This window comes from Salmo salar, chromosome 01 (genome assembly GCF_965601325.2).
Source record: "Salmo salar chromosome 01, fSalSal1, whole genome shotgun sequence".
NCBI classification, from domain to species: Eukaryota; Metazoa; Chordata; class Actinopteri; order Salmoniformes; family Salmonidae; genus Salmo; species Salmo salar.
The window spans coordinates 114,940,240-114,955,453 of record NC_138291.1 but is presented as its reverse complement, the minus strand read 5'-3'; the positions used below and the strand labels follow the sequence as shown (position 1 = coordinate 114,955,453).

Below are 15,214 nucleotides of genomic sequence, written 5' to 3'. Positions count from 1 at the left end.
TCTCCCTCCCCCTCCCTCAGAGGTTGCTGACTAGCTCATAGGTAATACCCCTTAGATGTTCTGACCTGTGTACTGTGTCTGTAGGAATACAGCAGCTGTAGTGGGTGGATGTCAGCCTGCTGTAGTTTCTACAGGACCACCTCATTAATCTGAACTATAGAGGCTGTTTGATATCAACTCTGCCTGGGTTGTTAGGGCCAGAGGTACATTAGAGGACTGGGAAGACACAGTCATTTTCACACTGGATATACAGTAACATGAAATATACATATAAGTCCCCTTAAGGCAAAAGTGACATTTCACTTAGGGCATACAGCTATAATGTATTATTACTTGTTATAAGCATGTATGAGACCTTATAGTGCTGTATAGATTAATTTATAGTATATTATGTTCCTTCTTTGGGTTTTATGTTGGAGGAGGTGAGAAGGGCAATTAACCCTTAACACTCTGGTTTAATTACTGACCATGCAGGTGCCATGAAAATATGTAATTAAATGAACTTAAAGGGATAGCATAATCAAATTACAAAATTACATATTGGTTTCCTTACCCTGTAATCAGTCTATGGACAAGGTATAACAGCAATCTAAGCTTTGGTTTTGTTTTCCTGAACACTGTTTCAAATGCTAACTTTTTACATGCTAGCCAATGTGTGATTTATTTTTATTTGGGTGAACTATCACTTTAATAAACATACCTTCATCATCACTTAGCTTTGCCAGGTTGTCTCCACACGCCACCTTCCCCCCCTCTGTTTCCAAGCTGATATGCCATTAAAATCAATTGAGAAATACCTCCTGACAGTCCATCCAGGACTCGACGTTAGCAAAATGGAAAATGACATTAAGGAGGACAATGAATTGATTTGAGTTTAATGTCCCCCCTTTTTCACAGCAGATCCTAATTTACATAGCGTTTCACCACAAAAGAGCTGACCTTATAAAAGCTGCCATTTGTACAGCAACTCTGCCTGAGTGTGGTTTAATCATGCTTTAGCAAAGAAGCCATGAGGGGGAGAGAAAACCCTAACCAGCTCTTTAAAGTGTCTGTCTGCTTGCTTAAAAAGGGAAGGGAAATGAAAACACTGGCCATTGGGTCAATGTTGACTACTGTCCTAAGTGTTGTTTTCTCTCTATAAAACCCCCTAGCATGGACAGGAGTGTTATATATTAACCCAACGTTGACTGTTAGCCGTTGACAAGGTGTGGTAACGATCATAACAATCCTCCCCTAATCCTAATATGAATATAATGAATGTTAAGCAACGTCAGCCTCGGACCCAAACGACGTGATATTAATAGTTGAACAGGTGCAAGGAGAAGGAGCTCCCCTCTCGTTACATGAGCTGTATGAATGAATGATATGAAGTGTAGAGAATAACGCCACCCTATTCCCTACATAGTGAATTACTTCTGACCAGGGCCCATAGGGTAGTGCATTATATAGGGAATAGGGAAGACATTTGGGACACTAACAACTGTGTGCACTGACACACACACACACACATACACACACAAAAAAATGTGTCAATGTCATGAATAATTCAATGGGTGGGCTGTCTGGAGAGGTCGGTCATCTTGACCTTTGTGACAGGAAGTGAAAGGAAGCTCTAGTAGCGAGGAAAAACCCACCAATCACCCTTCAGACACAACGCCATTATTAGATCCCCAAAACATAAGCTGATGTTGTAGAGCAGATGAACCCACTACAGCCAATTTCTGACTGATCAGAATACCCAGGATGTTGGTTTACTGAAGCTGTCCTGTGTTCTGCCTGATCAGAATACCCAGGATGTTGGTTTACTGAAGCTGTCCTGTGTTCTGACTGTGTTCTGACTGATCAGAATACCCATGATGTTGGTTTACTGAAGCTGTCCTGTGTTCTGACTGTGTTCTGACTGATCAGAATACCCAGGATGTTGGTTTACTGAAGCTGTCCTGTGTTCTAACTGTGTTCTGACTGATCAGAATACCCAGGATGTTGGTTTACTGAAGCTGTCCTGTGTTCTGACTGATCAGAATACCCAGGATGTTGGTTTACTGAAGCTGTCCTGTGTTCTGACTGTGTTCTGACTGATCAGAATACCCAGGATGTTGGTTTACTGAAGCTGTCCTGTGTTCTGACTGTGTTCTGACTGATCAGAATATCCAGGATGTTGGTTTACTGAAGCTGTCCTGTGTTCTGACAGTGTTCTGACTGATCAGAATACCCAGGATGTTGGTTTACTGAAGCTGTCCTGTGTTCTGACTGTGTTCTGACTGATCAGAATACCCAGGATGTTGGTTTACTGAAGCTGTCCTGTGTTCTGACTGTGTTCTGACTGATCAGAATACCCAGGATGTTGGTTTACTGAAGCTGTCCTGTGTTCTGACTGTGTTCTGACTGATCAGAATACCCAGGATGTTGGTTTACTGAAGCTGTCCTGTGTTCTGACTGTGTTCCGACTGATCAGAATACCCAGGATGTTGGTTTACTGAAGCTGTCCTGTGTTCTGACTGATCACAATACCCAGGATGTTGGTTTACTGAAGCTGTCCTGTGTTCTGACTGATCAGAATACCCAGGATGTTGGTTTACTGAAGCTGTCCTGTGTTCTGACTGATCAGAATACCCAGGATGTTTGTTTACTGAAGCTGTCCTGTGTTCTGACTGTGTTCTGACTGATCAGAATACCCAGGATGTTGGTTTACTGAAGCTGTCCTGTGTTCTGACTGATCAGAATACCAAGGATGTTGGTTTACTGAAGCTGTCCTGTGTTCTGACTGATCAGAATACCCAGGATGTTGGTTTTACTGAAGCTGTCCTGTGTTCTGACTGATCAGAATACCCAGGATGTTGGTTTACTGAAGCTGTCCTGTAGACCTACAGACTAGAGTAGAACATTTAAATAATTACAACAAATATTTATCTTTAAGTCAATAACCAATAGCTATCATGTACAGAATAGGAGGAGTAGTGTCTGGGTTATTGTTGTCATTTTTTAAAGATGCACCGGGGTCAAACAACCAAATTCTGCAACAGCTGTTAAATCGGACCAACTTTTCTATTTTTTTTCCTCCACAAAACCTAAAGCTGTAACAAAAGTCCAAAAGAAAATGGGATAAACAGATGTCTGGCTTGACTACAGGAAAATGGGACACATTTGGAATGATAAGTCTCCTAAACTCCAGTGAAAATGCCAGATCTGCCAGTTTGCCAGTTACTGTCCTGCATCATGCCAACTAGCAGTATGACTGCCCTGCCATGCCCTGCCATCTGGGAAAATGTTGCTGAGAGCGTTATCGATAATGGATCAGGAGACCGGACCGCTTAGCATAACCCAACAGTGCAAAACCCTCTCTCTCTCTCTCTCTCTCTCTCTCTCTCTCTATCTAGCTCCCTCCCGCCTTCTCTCTCTCTCTCTCTCTCTCTCTCTCTCTCTCTCTCTCTCTCTCTCTCTCTCTCTCTCTATCTAGCTCCCTCCCTCCTTCTCTCTCTCTATCTATCTAGCTCTCTCTCTCACTCACTCTTCCTTTCTCTCTCTCTCTCTCTCCCTTGCTCTCTCTATCTAGTTCCTTCCTTGTCTCTCTCTCTCTCTCTCTCTCTCTATCTAGCTCTCTCACTCACTCTTCCTTCCTTTCTCTCTCTCTCTCTGTCTCTGTCTCTGTCTCGTTCTTTCTCTCTCTATAGAACTCTACAGTTAGATGTTTTGATTGTAACGTAATCGGACTTCCCTTGTCAGCCTCAACATTCCGCCCTTTCAGGTACCCAGTTGGACACTCTGTCCATGTACATGCAAAACCCCGCATTTCCAACAAACCATTCGAGACAGAACATAAGACACATCAATAAAAATAAAACCTGATAGCCAATTAAAAAAATTGTAGATAAAATATTAATGTTTCATACACATGTTTAAATGTCCATAGCTACAGCAAGAAGACCCAAACACACAGAGACAATAGCATAATGGATGGAGCTGTGTTCTCTCTTCTCCTCATCTTTTATGATCTTTATATACAGTACATTAGCGCTGCAGTCACTGATAACTAGCGTTGCAGTGATTTCTGTCTGGATGGATGTACAGAGGGCTATAGGAGAAAACCATGGGCTCATGGAAGGCGTCTACAGACAATAGCAGAGGCTAATGACATCCATCTGCTTTAGTGATACCACAGGACGGATCTACTCCCTCCTCTATGAAACCCACACCCAGACCCATTCACACACATTACAATGAAAATGTGAAGCTTTTTAATCCACTTGTTTGAACTTCCACTACAATATCCTCATTTTTTTGCTTCTCTTGTCTCTGTCATGGGATTCCATCCACTCTCCCCCCTCCTTCTCTGTCATGTTCCTTTTGGACTTCTGTTACACTCACATTGTTGGGTGAGATTGAAGCACAAAGTGCAGAGACACAGGATCCCTTTTTAACTGTGTTTTAGTCACAATACAAAGTCAAGCAATTTATGGGAAGAACAACTAGCGCTCCCTATGTCAGAGATGCCCTGTTTTAAAGTGCTTGCCTGACTTTGAAGCCCGAATACACAATATCACCGGCACCACAAGTGAAAAGACCTCATGTTTCCTCTGCCTTCCCAGGGATCATAGCAGGCAAGGGAGAGGGACAGGGAGGGACCAGCTAGGCTACACGTTTCCACTGCTTCACACCATAACAAACCGGCTCGCTGTGAGACTTACAGAGCACTGGCTCGAGGTTATGTGAGACACAGCGTTTTTAAACCTATCATTGAATTACGGCTCAGACCTCATCTGTTGTGTAGCAGTTCTATGGACTATTTAGACTGTCAGTCTGCAACGTCTTCCCTTCCCACTCAGTCAGCACAACAGACACAAGTTAACCATAAATAAACAATACTAATAAAATAATAATAAAATAATAATAAAATAATAATAAAATAATAATAAAATTAAGCAACAACATTGCAGAGTGGTAACAGTGCTAAGCACAGAACTAGTCAAATCTACCTTGTCAACAAGTTATTATTAATACTGGACAGATGACATTACACACACACACACGCACACACACACACACACACACACACACACACACACACACACACACACACACACACACACACACACACACACACACACACACACACACACACACACACACACACACACCCGCACACACATGGACACATCACATCACACACGCTGTCATTCCACTGTCAAATAATGATGTCCGTTTCTCAACATATAGGAGGAAATATAGAAACACATGGAAACACGTGGAAACACGTGTATAGATTTGTACAACTGAAGTAGTTCTGAAAAGCATCATTCAACCTCTACCTATTTCCACAAAACAATATTCCATTAGAGTCGTAATACACACATACATGAATACATATACAGTCATAATACAATAATGTGTAACAGTGTAAAATGAATGCATAGATCCCAAAAATGCATACATGTGATTGTGAATACATTTAAACATTCATAAATTCTACCAGAGCTGCTCCAGTCCAGAATGTGAGCTCTATGTTCCACTGGTTGACACATAGACTCTCTCACTGACTGACTGAGTGAAGGCAGCAACTGGCCGTCCATATTTGATTACTAATAAGAGAGATGTTCCCTGTGTCAGATACCAAATACTCTCCGCTAAGCAAACAGCTATTCTAACAACTCAAACATTAGCATTGCTATCCACTGGTGGCCCATATTTCACCCTGGTTTAACTCGTCATCTTTCCCTCTCCTGGTTTCTCCATATTTCACCCTGGTTTAACTCATCATCTTTCCCTCTCCTGGTTTCTCCATATTTCACCCTGGTTTAACTCATCATCTTTCCCTCTCCTGATTTCTCCATATTTCACCCTGGTTTAACTCATCATCTTTCCCTCTCCTGATTTCTCCATATTTCACCCTGGTTTAACTCATCATCTTTCCCTCTCCTGGTTTCTCCATATTTCACCCTGGTTTAACTCATCATCTTTCCCTCTCCTGATTTCTCCATATTTCACCCTGGTTTAACTCATCATCTTTCCCTCTCCTGGTTTCTCCATATTTCACCCTGGTTTAACTCATCGTCTTTCCCTCTCCTGGTTTCTCCATATTTCACCCTGGTTTAACTCATCATCTTTCCCTCTCCTGGTTTCACCCTGGTTTAACTCATCATCTTTCCCTCTCCTGGTTTCTCCATATTTCACCCTGGTTTAACTCATCATCTTTCCCTCTCCTGGTTTCTCCATATTTCACCCTGGTTTAACTCATCATCTTTCCCTCTCCTGATTTCTCCATATTTCACCCTGGTTTAACTCATCATCTTTCCCTCTCCTGGTTTCTCCATATTTCACCCTGGTTTAACTCGTCATCTTTCCCTCTCCTGGTTTCTCCATATTTCACCCTGGTTTAACTCATCATCTTTCCCTCTCCTGGTTTCTCCATATTTCACCCTGGTTTAACTCATCATCTTTCCCTCTCCTGGTTTCTCCATATTTCACCCTGGTTTAACTCATCATCTTTCCCTCTCCTGGTTTCTCCATATTTCACCCTGGTTTAACTCATCGTCTTTCCCTCTCCTGGTTTCTCCATATTTCACCCTGGTTTAACTCATCATCTTTCCCTCTCCTGGTTTCTCCATATTTCACCCTGGTTTAACTCATCGTCTTTCCTTCTCCTGGTTTCTCCATATTTCACCCTGGTTTAACTCATCATCTTTCCCTCTCCTGGTTTCTCCATATTTCACCCTGGTTTAACTCATCGTCTTTCCCTCTCCTGGTTTCTCCATATTTCACCCTGGTTTAACTCATCATCTTTCCCTCTCCTGGTTTCTCCATATTTCACCCTGGTTTAACTCATCATCTTTCCCTCTCCTGGTTTCACCCTGGTTTAACTCATCATCTTTCCCTCTCCTGGTTTCTCCATATTTCACCCTGGTTTAACTCATCATCTTTCCCTCTCCTGGTTTCTCCATATTTCACCCTGGTTTAACTCGTCATCTTTCCCTCTCCTGGTTTCTCCATATTTCACCCTGGTTTAACTCATCATCTTTCCCTCTCCTGGTTTCACCCTGGTTTAACTCATCATCTTTCCCTCTCCTGGTTTCTCCATATTTCACCCTGGTTTAACTCATCATCTTTCCCTCTCCTGGTTTCACCCTGGTTTAACTCATCATCTTTCCCTCTCCTGGTTTCTCCATATTTCACCCTGGTTTAACTCATCATCTTTCCCTCTCCTGGTTTCTCCATATTTCACCCTGGTTTAACTCGTCATCTTTCCCTCTCCTGGTTTCTCCATATTTCACCCTGGTTTAACTCATCGTCTTTCCCTCTCCTGGTTTCTCCATATTTCACCCTGGTTTAACTCATCATCTTTCCCTCTCCTGGTTTCTCCATATTTCACCCTGGTTTAACTCATCATCTTTCCCTCTCCTGGTTTCTCCATATTTCACCCTGGTTTAACTCATCATTTTTCCCTCTCCCAACATACTTGTTCACATCCAATGAACTACGACTGAGAAAACTGTGCTCGGCCAGTAGCAGTAACAATATATCTAACGTGATATCAAGCTCTCCTGGACAGTGGGCCCATTTAGGAAGGCAGCCAAGCACTCAGATTCACATAGAAATACAGTATAGTGGAATAAATGACAGAGTACTGAATAAAACACTTGTTCGCAAATTAGGAGGCAGCCATTCAATGATACATGTCTGAATGTAAAGCCAAGCGCACTCCAGGCGTAAACAACTGACTTCCTCACAGCAGGGCAGAGCACAGAGAGAGGAAAGGCCGAGGAAACTGTTTCCCCTGACAACTCGCTAGCAATTACCCAATCCCCACAGAGACCTCCAGGTTTCCAAGTCAACCCACCTGTGCAACAACGCAGGAGAACAACAAACACAGAGACAGCACAATGCAGAGAGACAGAGAGACAGAAGTTGGGCACCACAGAGTCCCCAGGATGATTACAACAACAGTCCCAGAATGACTACAACAACCATGACCATCACACTCCGTACATACACACAGCACACGCCACACGACTACACCAGAACAGAGAAAAGAACTGTACCAAACAGCGGTGTGTTTCTTACCTGTCGATGATAACGGGGTCTGAAGGAGTCTCGTTCCTGTTGCCACAACTCTTCTTATCACAACACCGACTAGAGAGGACAAAATGATGATGTTATCAAGTCAGGTTCACACAGGCAGACCAATTCTGATCTGTTGCCCCTTTTATAGGCAAAAGATCCAGATCTGATTGGTTCGAAAATATCAGATTTGGGCTGCATGTGTAAACTGCAGCCCAAAGAGGTTCACACAGTGTGGATCTTCGCATGTTTAATTGTTACTTAGTAACATTTTCTTTTAATTCTTTAATTGTAGATTTATCTAAGCATGACAGTGTTTAGATAATGATTGTTGCTGAGCTGTGCCTGTATGCCTGGCGCTAGCTGTCTGTCTGTTGATTGGTATGGAACCTAGTCAGTCTCGCCACGCCGGGTAAACGGGTAAACATCTCCTCGTCTGTGTCCCAAATGGAACCCTATTCACATAGACCTCTGGTCAAATGTAGTGCACTATGTAGGGAATAGGGTGCCATTTGGGACGTACCCCTAGCATTGCCGAGCACTGCTGCTGCACGTTTGCTAGTCTCAGGGAGACAACATGTTTGTGGTGTTGTCTCTAGCACTGAACTGAGAACAGAAGATGCCAGGAGGCTGGGGAATCGTCTTTCCACAGCTTCAGCTTTTAGTTTCCCTCTAATTGTCAAGCTGTTAATTCTGGAGAGGATGCAGACGGCCATCTTCAAACCAGCCTTCCTGTGATAGGCCAGATATTCAATAGAGCACTCAGAAGCCATGTAGCTCCTGCATCAATCTTTTACTGAAGTAGCATTGTCTGGGTTTAGCCGGTGGTGCTGGTTATGGTGCTGGTTCTGGTGCTGGTTCTGGTGCTGGGGTCTAGCCAGAGCTACCGATGGGGAAAGGACCGGACCCAATACTGTCTGGTATAGTTTTAGTCATGTTGAAATTATACCAAAATGTTATGCTTCATTCTCACTTTTATTTTTATTTTTTTTAAAGCCTAGTTGTATGATGGCTCCATGTCCAGATGAGCTAAGTGAACACCATATGGTGTGGGGAGTGTGTGAAGCTCTTTAAAGCTAGCTGCTGAGAGTTAAAGTGATTTAAAAAAAAAAAAGTCTAACAGTCCTCCACTTCTAGATCTCCAAACCACATCTGTGTTTTCAACGGAAACGGTCTTTACTACAAGCAGTGTGTGTACACACACACACACACACACACACCTCTGAAACATTCATTGATATGCAAACCATCATCTAAAGAGAAAACATAGCTTTTGTTGTACATTATGTCGTGGTGATGAGGTGTAGTTCGGCCCACTTGGAGCAGGATGACGCCTGCTGTGTGGGTCAGCTCATGATAAACAGGGATTCAACAAGATTATCAAAGCTCCGTTTCTGTGTTATTATTCCGCCCGTTGACAGAACACAGGAATGTGCCGTCATCAGCGACCTGTTTCTCTGTTCTGTGTCTGTTGTCAGTTGACCAATCAAACCCAACTATAGTAGTTTAAAACCGATACAGGGATTCTGGCCTGTAATTCCTAATGGTCATTGAATGCAACCTCCCCAGTTATAATATTCCATTTCGCATAGTGTTATGTCTGAGAATAGGCAGCCTATGTAACATTGGCTATGACTCTGCCGATATGAATCGACGTGTTTTCATTGCAACAAGAGATTGAGGTTGATGGGTTAATACATCTAGTAAGGAGCATCCTCAAAACCCTCAACTCAGCATTTTAATAACAAAGCAAAGAAATATTTAAAAAATAAATTAAAAATATACAAGCATATATTAAAAGGACGTTGAAATGTAGCTAATCGCCGTGATAAATAAAGCTCTTACCTGCACATGATTTCGTGTGTGAGAAGCACTCGGCACATCTCTGGGTTTTTATCTTGACCTTCATAGATTATAGCCTTGGAATCAAAGCGAGAAAGACATCAGAAGCAGACGTTTAAAATATCGAACTGGATAACACGTTGCACATTTGCCGTTCTCTGTGGGTTATAGGATATAAGCCTCAACCTACACCACAATAACATTCAATTCATAAATTAGTCAATTCATTATTTTATTGATTATTAATTCATAAAGTATATAGACCTACTAATATTGACACATAGGTCTACATACAGCAATTGTATAGTTTATGATTTATAGGTTATATTGTAAGTTGAAAATATAAATTAATTTCTCGTAGATAATTCCCAAACAATTACTTTCTTTAAAAATGTATATTTATATATATTGTAATGTAAATAAATAGCCTAATTGATTTGCTAGACCACAACAACAACAACAAAAAATGTCAAATAGGTTAATATGTGTATTATGTTGTTTGTATATTTTTTATTCATTATCCCAGGATAATACCAATCACACGTGGGTTCTCAGCTGCAGATGGGCGATGTAAATAATACTCATTTCCGTATACATCAGCGCCATTCTAATCTACAGATATTTGGGGGGGGGGGGGGGGGGGGGGGAGCTAATGGGCAAGCTGTTGTTTATTTTGAACCGCTAACAATGATTTTTCTCGGATAAAAAAAAAATCGGTGTCGGGGTTCGGTAGAGTAATTCTTGAGCATTGGCTTTAACAGATGGCGTGGAGCTGTAGGTGCGCTCGGCCTCAGTTGTTTTTGCTCTCTGTCTGTCTCTCTCCCTCCCCTCGTTCTGCCCCGGGTCTGTGATGCACCGCTACAGCTCGACAACAGCAGCCTGCCTATCCCGCTCGCATCGCCGTTACATCTTGGATGAATGTAAAACCAAAGAAGCGGTGCTTTTAATCAAAGATAAACTCTTTATAATTAGCAATTAAGCAAAACGCATGACACACTATAGGGCCTATCACAATTGTATTTACAACGAGTAACAACGCTGCTATAGCAAGAGGGGACATGCGGGTGAATAAATAAATAGAAAAACACTACATCAAATATTTCACAGCAAAATGAGATAGGGATTTTAAATCGTTTTTAGTGCTTCTGGTAATAGTTGAAAACCCATCGAACAGCTCTGTTCCATTGGAGGTGAGAGGGGTACCACATCGGCTACTACATCTATATATGAGGGATTTGGGGAGTATTGCAGTTATCATCATGTGATTTATTTCCCGTGTCTCGGCTGAAGAAACAGAAATCCATAAACTGACGGTTCAGCGTCATTGACTCTCTGATCATAGACAGACCTATAGGCTACAGAAAGTACAGTCAACGAGGAGTGGCTACGAATCTAACACGTAGCCTATATTTCCTATATAATAATAAGAGGTGACAAAATATGAATAAACAAACCGGTATTAATAATGCTATTTAACCCTAGACACTGAAGCTAGAAGCTATTCAGTCAACTTGGAGGAGTGCACTTAACAATAAGCCCATACTAGCCGAGAGTGACTTCCGAAAACATTCAGGTTGAGGAAACGCGCCACATTGTCCACTCAAGTGGCCTCTCATAGTAAAAAGAGGCTCTTGTTATTAAACCGAGACTTCCGTTTAGCAATAATAGTCTGGTCTGTTTGTCACAATAAATTATTATTTGAACATTTCTGAACTGATGGACTGTCAACGCACAATTACTACGTAGCAGATCAGACCTATGTTTGTTGAAGGCTACGTCATCCCATCTATTAGAACATAAGCGAAATTAGGGGTTCATTTACTAACATGCGCTCTCGAGCCAATACGCAAAGCACGGTAGACCTACAAACCGATTAATTTCAGTAACCGTAATATCAGCTAAATATTTTATAGCATTCTCCAAAAAATATATATATAATATCTCATGTCAAGTATAATCACGATTTAAAAAAAGGGAAAATAAATAAACCCTATTAAACACTTTTGTATATGGCTGCAAATTAAATAAACATTAAGGGGATCTTGCACGGGTATACGGGAGACCCCTGGAGCTTACAACCCGAATTAAAGAGAGGCCACTAAAGGTTATTATTTTAATTAACTATATATCGGATATCTACAACTGTCCATGTCTATATAGCCGATTCACAAAGTTGTATAAAATAAAAATAATAACAACAATACAATCGCTCCAAACCGAGAGCGAGCTGATTTATAGTGAAATATAAACGATAAAAAAACGCACCCACACAGCCACCTAATAACTTACAGGCTGATAATTGAAGCATATATCTCCTGTAATAGGGTCCATTCTAAAACCACGCACGTTTCCACAACACACGTTATATTTCAAGCACCATAAGCATACAATTTGGCAATGCAGATAATTATATATAAAACATCTTACCTGTTTTGTCATGGAATCGATTAATCGTACGAAAAGATCCTGTTCTGTTCTGACACCTGTGAATAAAGTATATATATATTTTAAGTATCTTGTCATTTACACTGTGATTTTGTTTACACATTATATTTTAGAAAATACATGCGCCAAGTCTTATTTTTACTGACATAAAATGAATATAATAAAACACGTTTTTGTATATATATATATATAATATATATATATATATATAACATGTATCATCATAATACATTTTCATGATCATCATCTGGTTACCGTCAGGTTAAAACGTGGATTAATATCTGATTCCCACGCATCGCTAACTGAGCGTGGATTAACCATGGACAACGCTAGCTGACACCGACACTGTAGGCAATTTACCACTTTAAAAAAATGTAACCCAATATCAGACTAACAACCACCATACAACGTTATCTGACCGAATCAATGTCCAAGCATGCAGCCCTGATTTGTACTTATTCACTTCATAATAATCAGACACAGTTTTTTTCCTTATCAGTAGCTATACCACTTACCGTTGCTGTACAATAACTGTAGTTTGTAGTGTATCCCATTGTTAGTTTTTTCACTGTTTGGTTCCTGAAAATAATGAGCATTGAATCAGTGTCACATACATTTACTGTGTTATGTTGATATTTGTCTTGATGTGGTAATTATGAGATCACAAAATAGACTATTATGAAGGGGTCAAGTGGGGGGAAATGTGTGTGTGTGTGTGTGTGTGTGGGAGGGGGTATCTATCTATGTTGAGTAAAAAAACAACTAAATGTATAAAATACTTTTGTGACATTCGAAGTCATTTAGAAAATCCACAAAACTGCACGTGTCTCCTCCACCGCCTATGACGTGTTCCTGCCTTTACCACCAAATTATGAACTGTTTAGGTGAAAATAAAAAAATACTTGAATAAAATGGGACGATATTCCAAAAGAAACGACGCTTACTTTGTCCTTCTCCACAAAGTCCACATAAGCTGTCCGTTCGATCTCCACGGGCTGCCCTTGCCTGTCATACAGCGCAAGAACGAAGTGGAAAAAGTTGGATTTTCTGAGGTTGGACGGTGGTTGCTTCTCGTAGTGTGCCCGAGCCAAACCCACACCGCTGCGGGGAGAAGAGAGAGGAGCACCTCGGTTAGATGGAGAGATACACTGGAGATGGAGTTAGCATCAGATGAAAACATTGGGAGATGGTGAAAGGCACGTTTTTAGAGATAAGAGATTTCTTGATTTGTCACTTTAACAGTAATATGATGTAATGAGCGTTGGAGAAAGTGCCGAAGAGAAGAGGCGCATAGGGAGATTGTAATTGATACATGGCAATGTGGGGATTTAGGGGCAATCTGAGAAATGCATTAAAAATTGGATGTTTGGCAAACGTACCTTTGGGCGGCTGTGTTCGCATCCACTACCCCAGATGTGTGCATCCACGAGCGGACCGAGTTCATCCCGCTGCCCAGCGGTTCCTCTTTCATAGTCGTCCCTCCTCTAGGTAAGCCTATATTTTCCTGAATTCCAAACATTAAAACAGTTTCGTACAAACCCGCTCCAGCCAAATGAGAGTAATAGGAAGGTAGTTGTTGAAGAGCAATTTTTCCTTCTTGGTGGTTGACAAATAACAGTAAAATAAGTTTGTTGTAGTTAAACGTGTAGAAACGAAATAAAAGTCCCAGTTGAGTTCACAAGTCCTGTCTCCTTGAGCCCGTCCTGTGTTGGCACGACATGAACAATTTACAGAATGGGTTACTGTAGTCTATCTCTGTAGCTGGTGGGAACGTGATCCTAGTCGTTGAAGAAGTCGTTCAAATAGCAGGATATGGTTGTAGTTGCTTCTGTTTTATTCAAGTTTTTTATTCGAAATGCGTTTGAAGAAAACTTTTTGTTTTTGGGGATGTCTCCTCAAGCTGGAGTCATCATACAACATGCATTTAAAAAAAAAAAAGGTTCAGTTGAATCGACCACTTCTGGCAATGCGTTCCAGCTCCAAAAGACAAATAAACCAAATGATTACTACGGAGGTGTTCCTGGACACAGGAGAGGTTGATGAGAGGCCTTTAGCGTCTTGCAGAATGGATGGAAGCATACAAAACTCAACCCCTCTATCCCGGAGGAGTGGAACCTTTCCCGGGAGCCAAAACTCTAAACCCACGGGATGCGCGCTGTCACGATATGACGCGTTGGTGGGGCGGGGCTTCGGCCATATATGGAGCAGTGACACGTCCTGTCCCTGAACGAGCTTCATTCTGGAGAGTCCTACATGCAATAGCTGCCTGGCTGAAACCCGAGAGCTCCAAACAAGACAAGCTCTACTTTTTTCCTCCATTATTAAATGTAGAGATTTCCCACTCAAATGCACATCCTGTGACGTTAATATTCACTGTACATGAAATCCAAAAGGACTGAGTCCAGCCGATACAACATATTGTAGGGAAGGGAGCAGAATTGTCACTAAATACTTTACCCAGGTAGGCTGTTATGTCATGTTCTCCGCAATTAATGAGTAAATATCGACTAAAAGTCTGAGGGAAGCGCATAACATGTCTATAGGAGCATAAAGGAAGGACTTTCCAATCCATTTGGTCAAAACTAGATACAATGTCAATAGGATATATTTCACTATTACTATTTGTTAAGGCTTTTCCAAATCTAAATTGGCATGTTTTATAGAGGTGGTCACCAGTGCATATATAGTCAAAGTGAATCAATGCTATTTTAATGCAGCTATGTTACAAGTGATGGAATATAACGCGTCTCTCATGGCAAACTAAAATAACTGTGCTGCAGACAGTAGCCCAGGTATTAGTATCTTTATAAAGGGAAATGCGTCAGATGGCTGTATCCCAGACTAAGGACTCGTATCGATTCAACGTGCAGTACTT

General features: G+C 41.4%; 1 protein-coding gene across 17 annotated transcripts in view; it reads right to left on the bottom strand.

Annotated features, from left to right (window-relative positions):
• Window positions 1-14,459, bottom strand: part of LOC106613918 (transcription factor COE3) — a 195,184-nt gene extending 180,725 nt beyond the window's left edge. For 6 of the 17 annotated variants that reach the window (XM_045687634.2, XM_045687643.2, XM_045687599.2 and 3 more), the window contains exons 1-6: window positions 13,719-14,459; window positions 13,284-13,440; window positions 12,855-12,918; window positions 12,322-12,377; window positions 9,898-9,971; window positions 8,056-8,124 (exon numbers count right to left, since the gene is read on the bottom strand). In XM_045687634.2, the coding sequence (XP_045543590.1) occupies window positions 8,056-8,124; window positions 9,898-9,971; window positions 12,322-12,377; window positions 12,855-12,918; window positions 13,284-13,440; window positions 13,719-13,858 (560 nt within the window). In that variant the 5' untranslated portion in view covers window positions 13,859-14,459. The remainder of the gene's footprint in view (window positions 1-8,055; window positions 8,125-9,897; window positions 9,972-12,321; window positions 12,378-12,854; window positions 12,919-13,283; window positions 13,441-13,718) is intronic. The other 11 variants (XM_045687595.2, XM_045687597.2, XM_045687596.2 and 8 more) reach the window with 3 other exon arrangements.
• Between the last annotated feature and the right edge of the window lie 755 nt (window positions 14,460-15,214).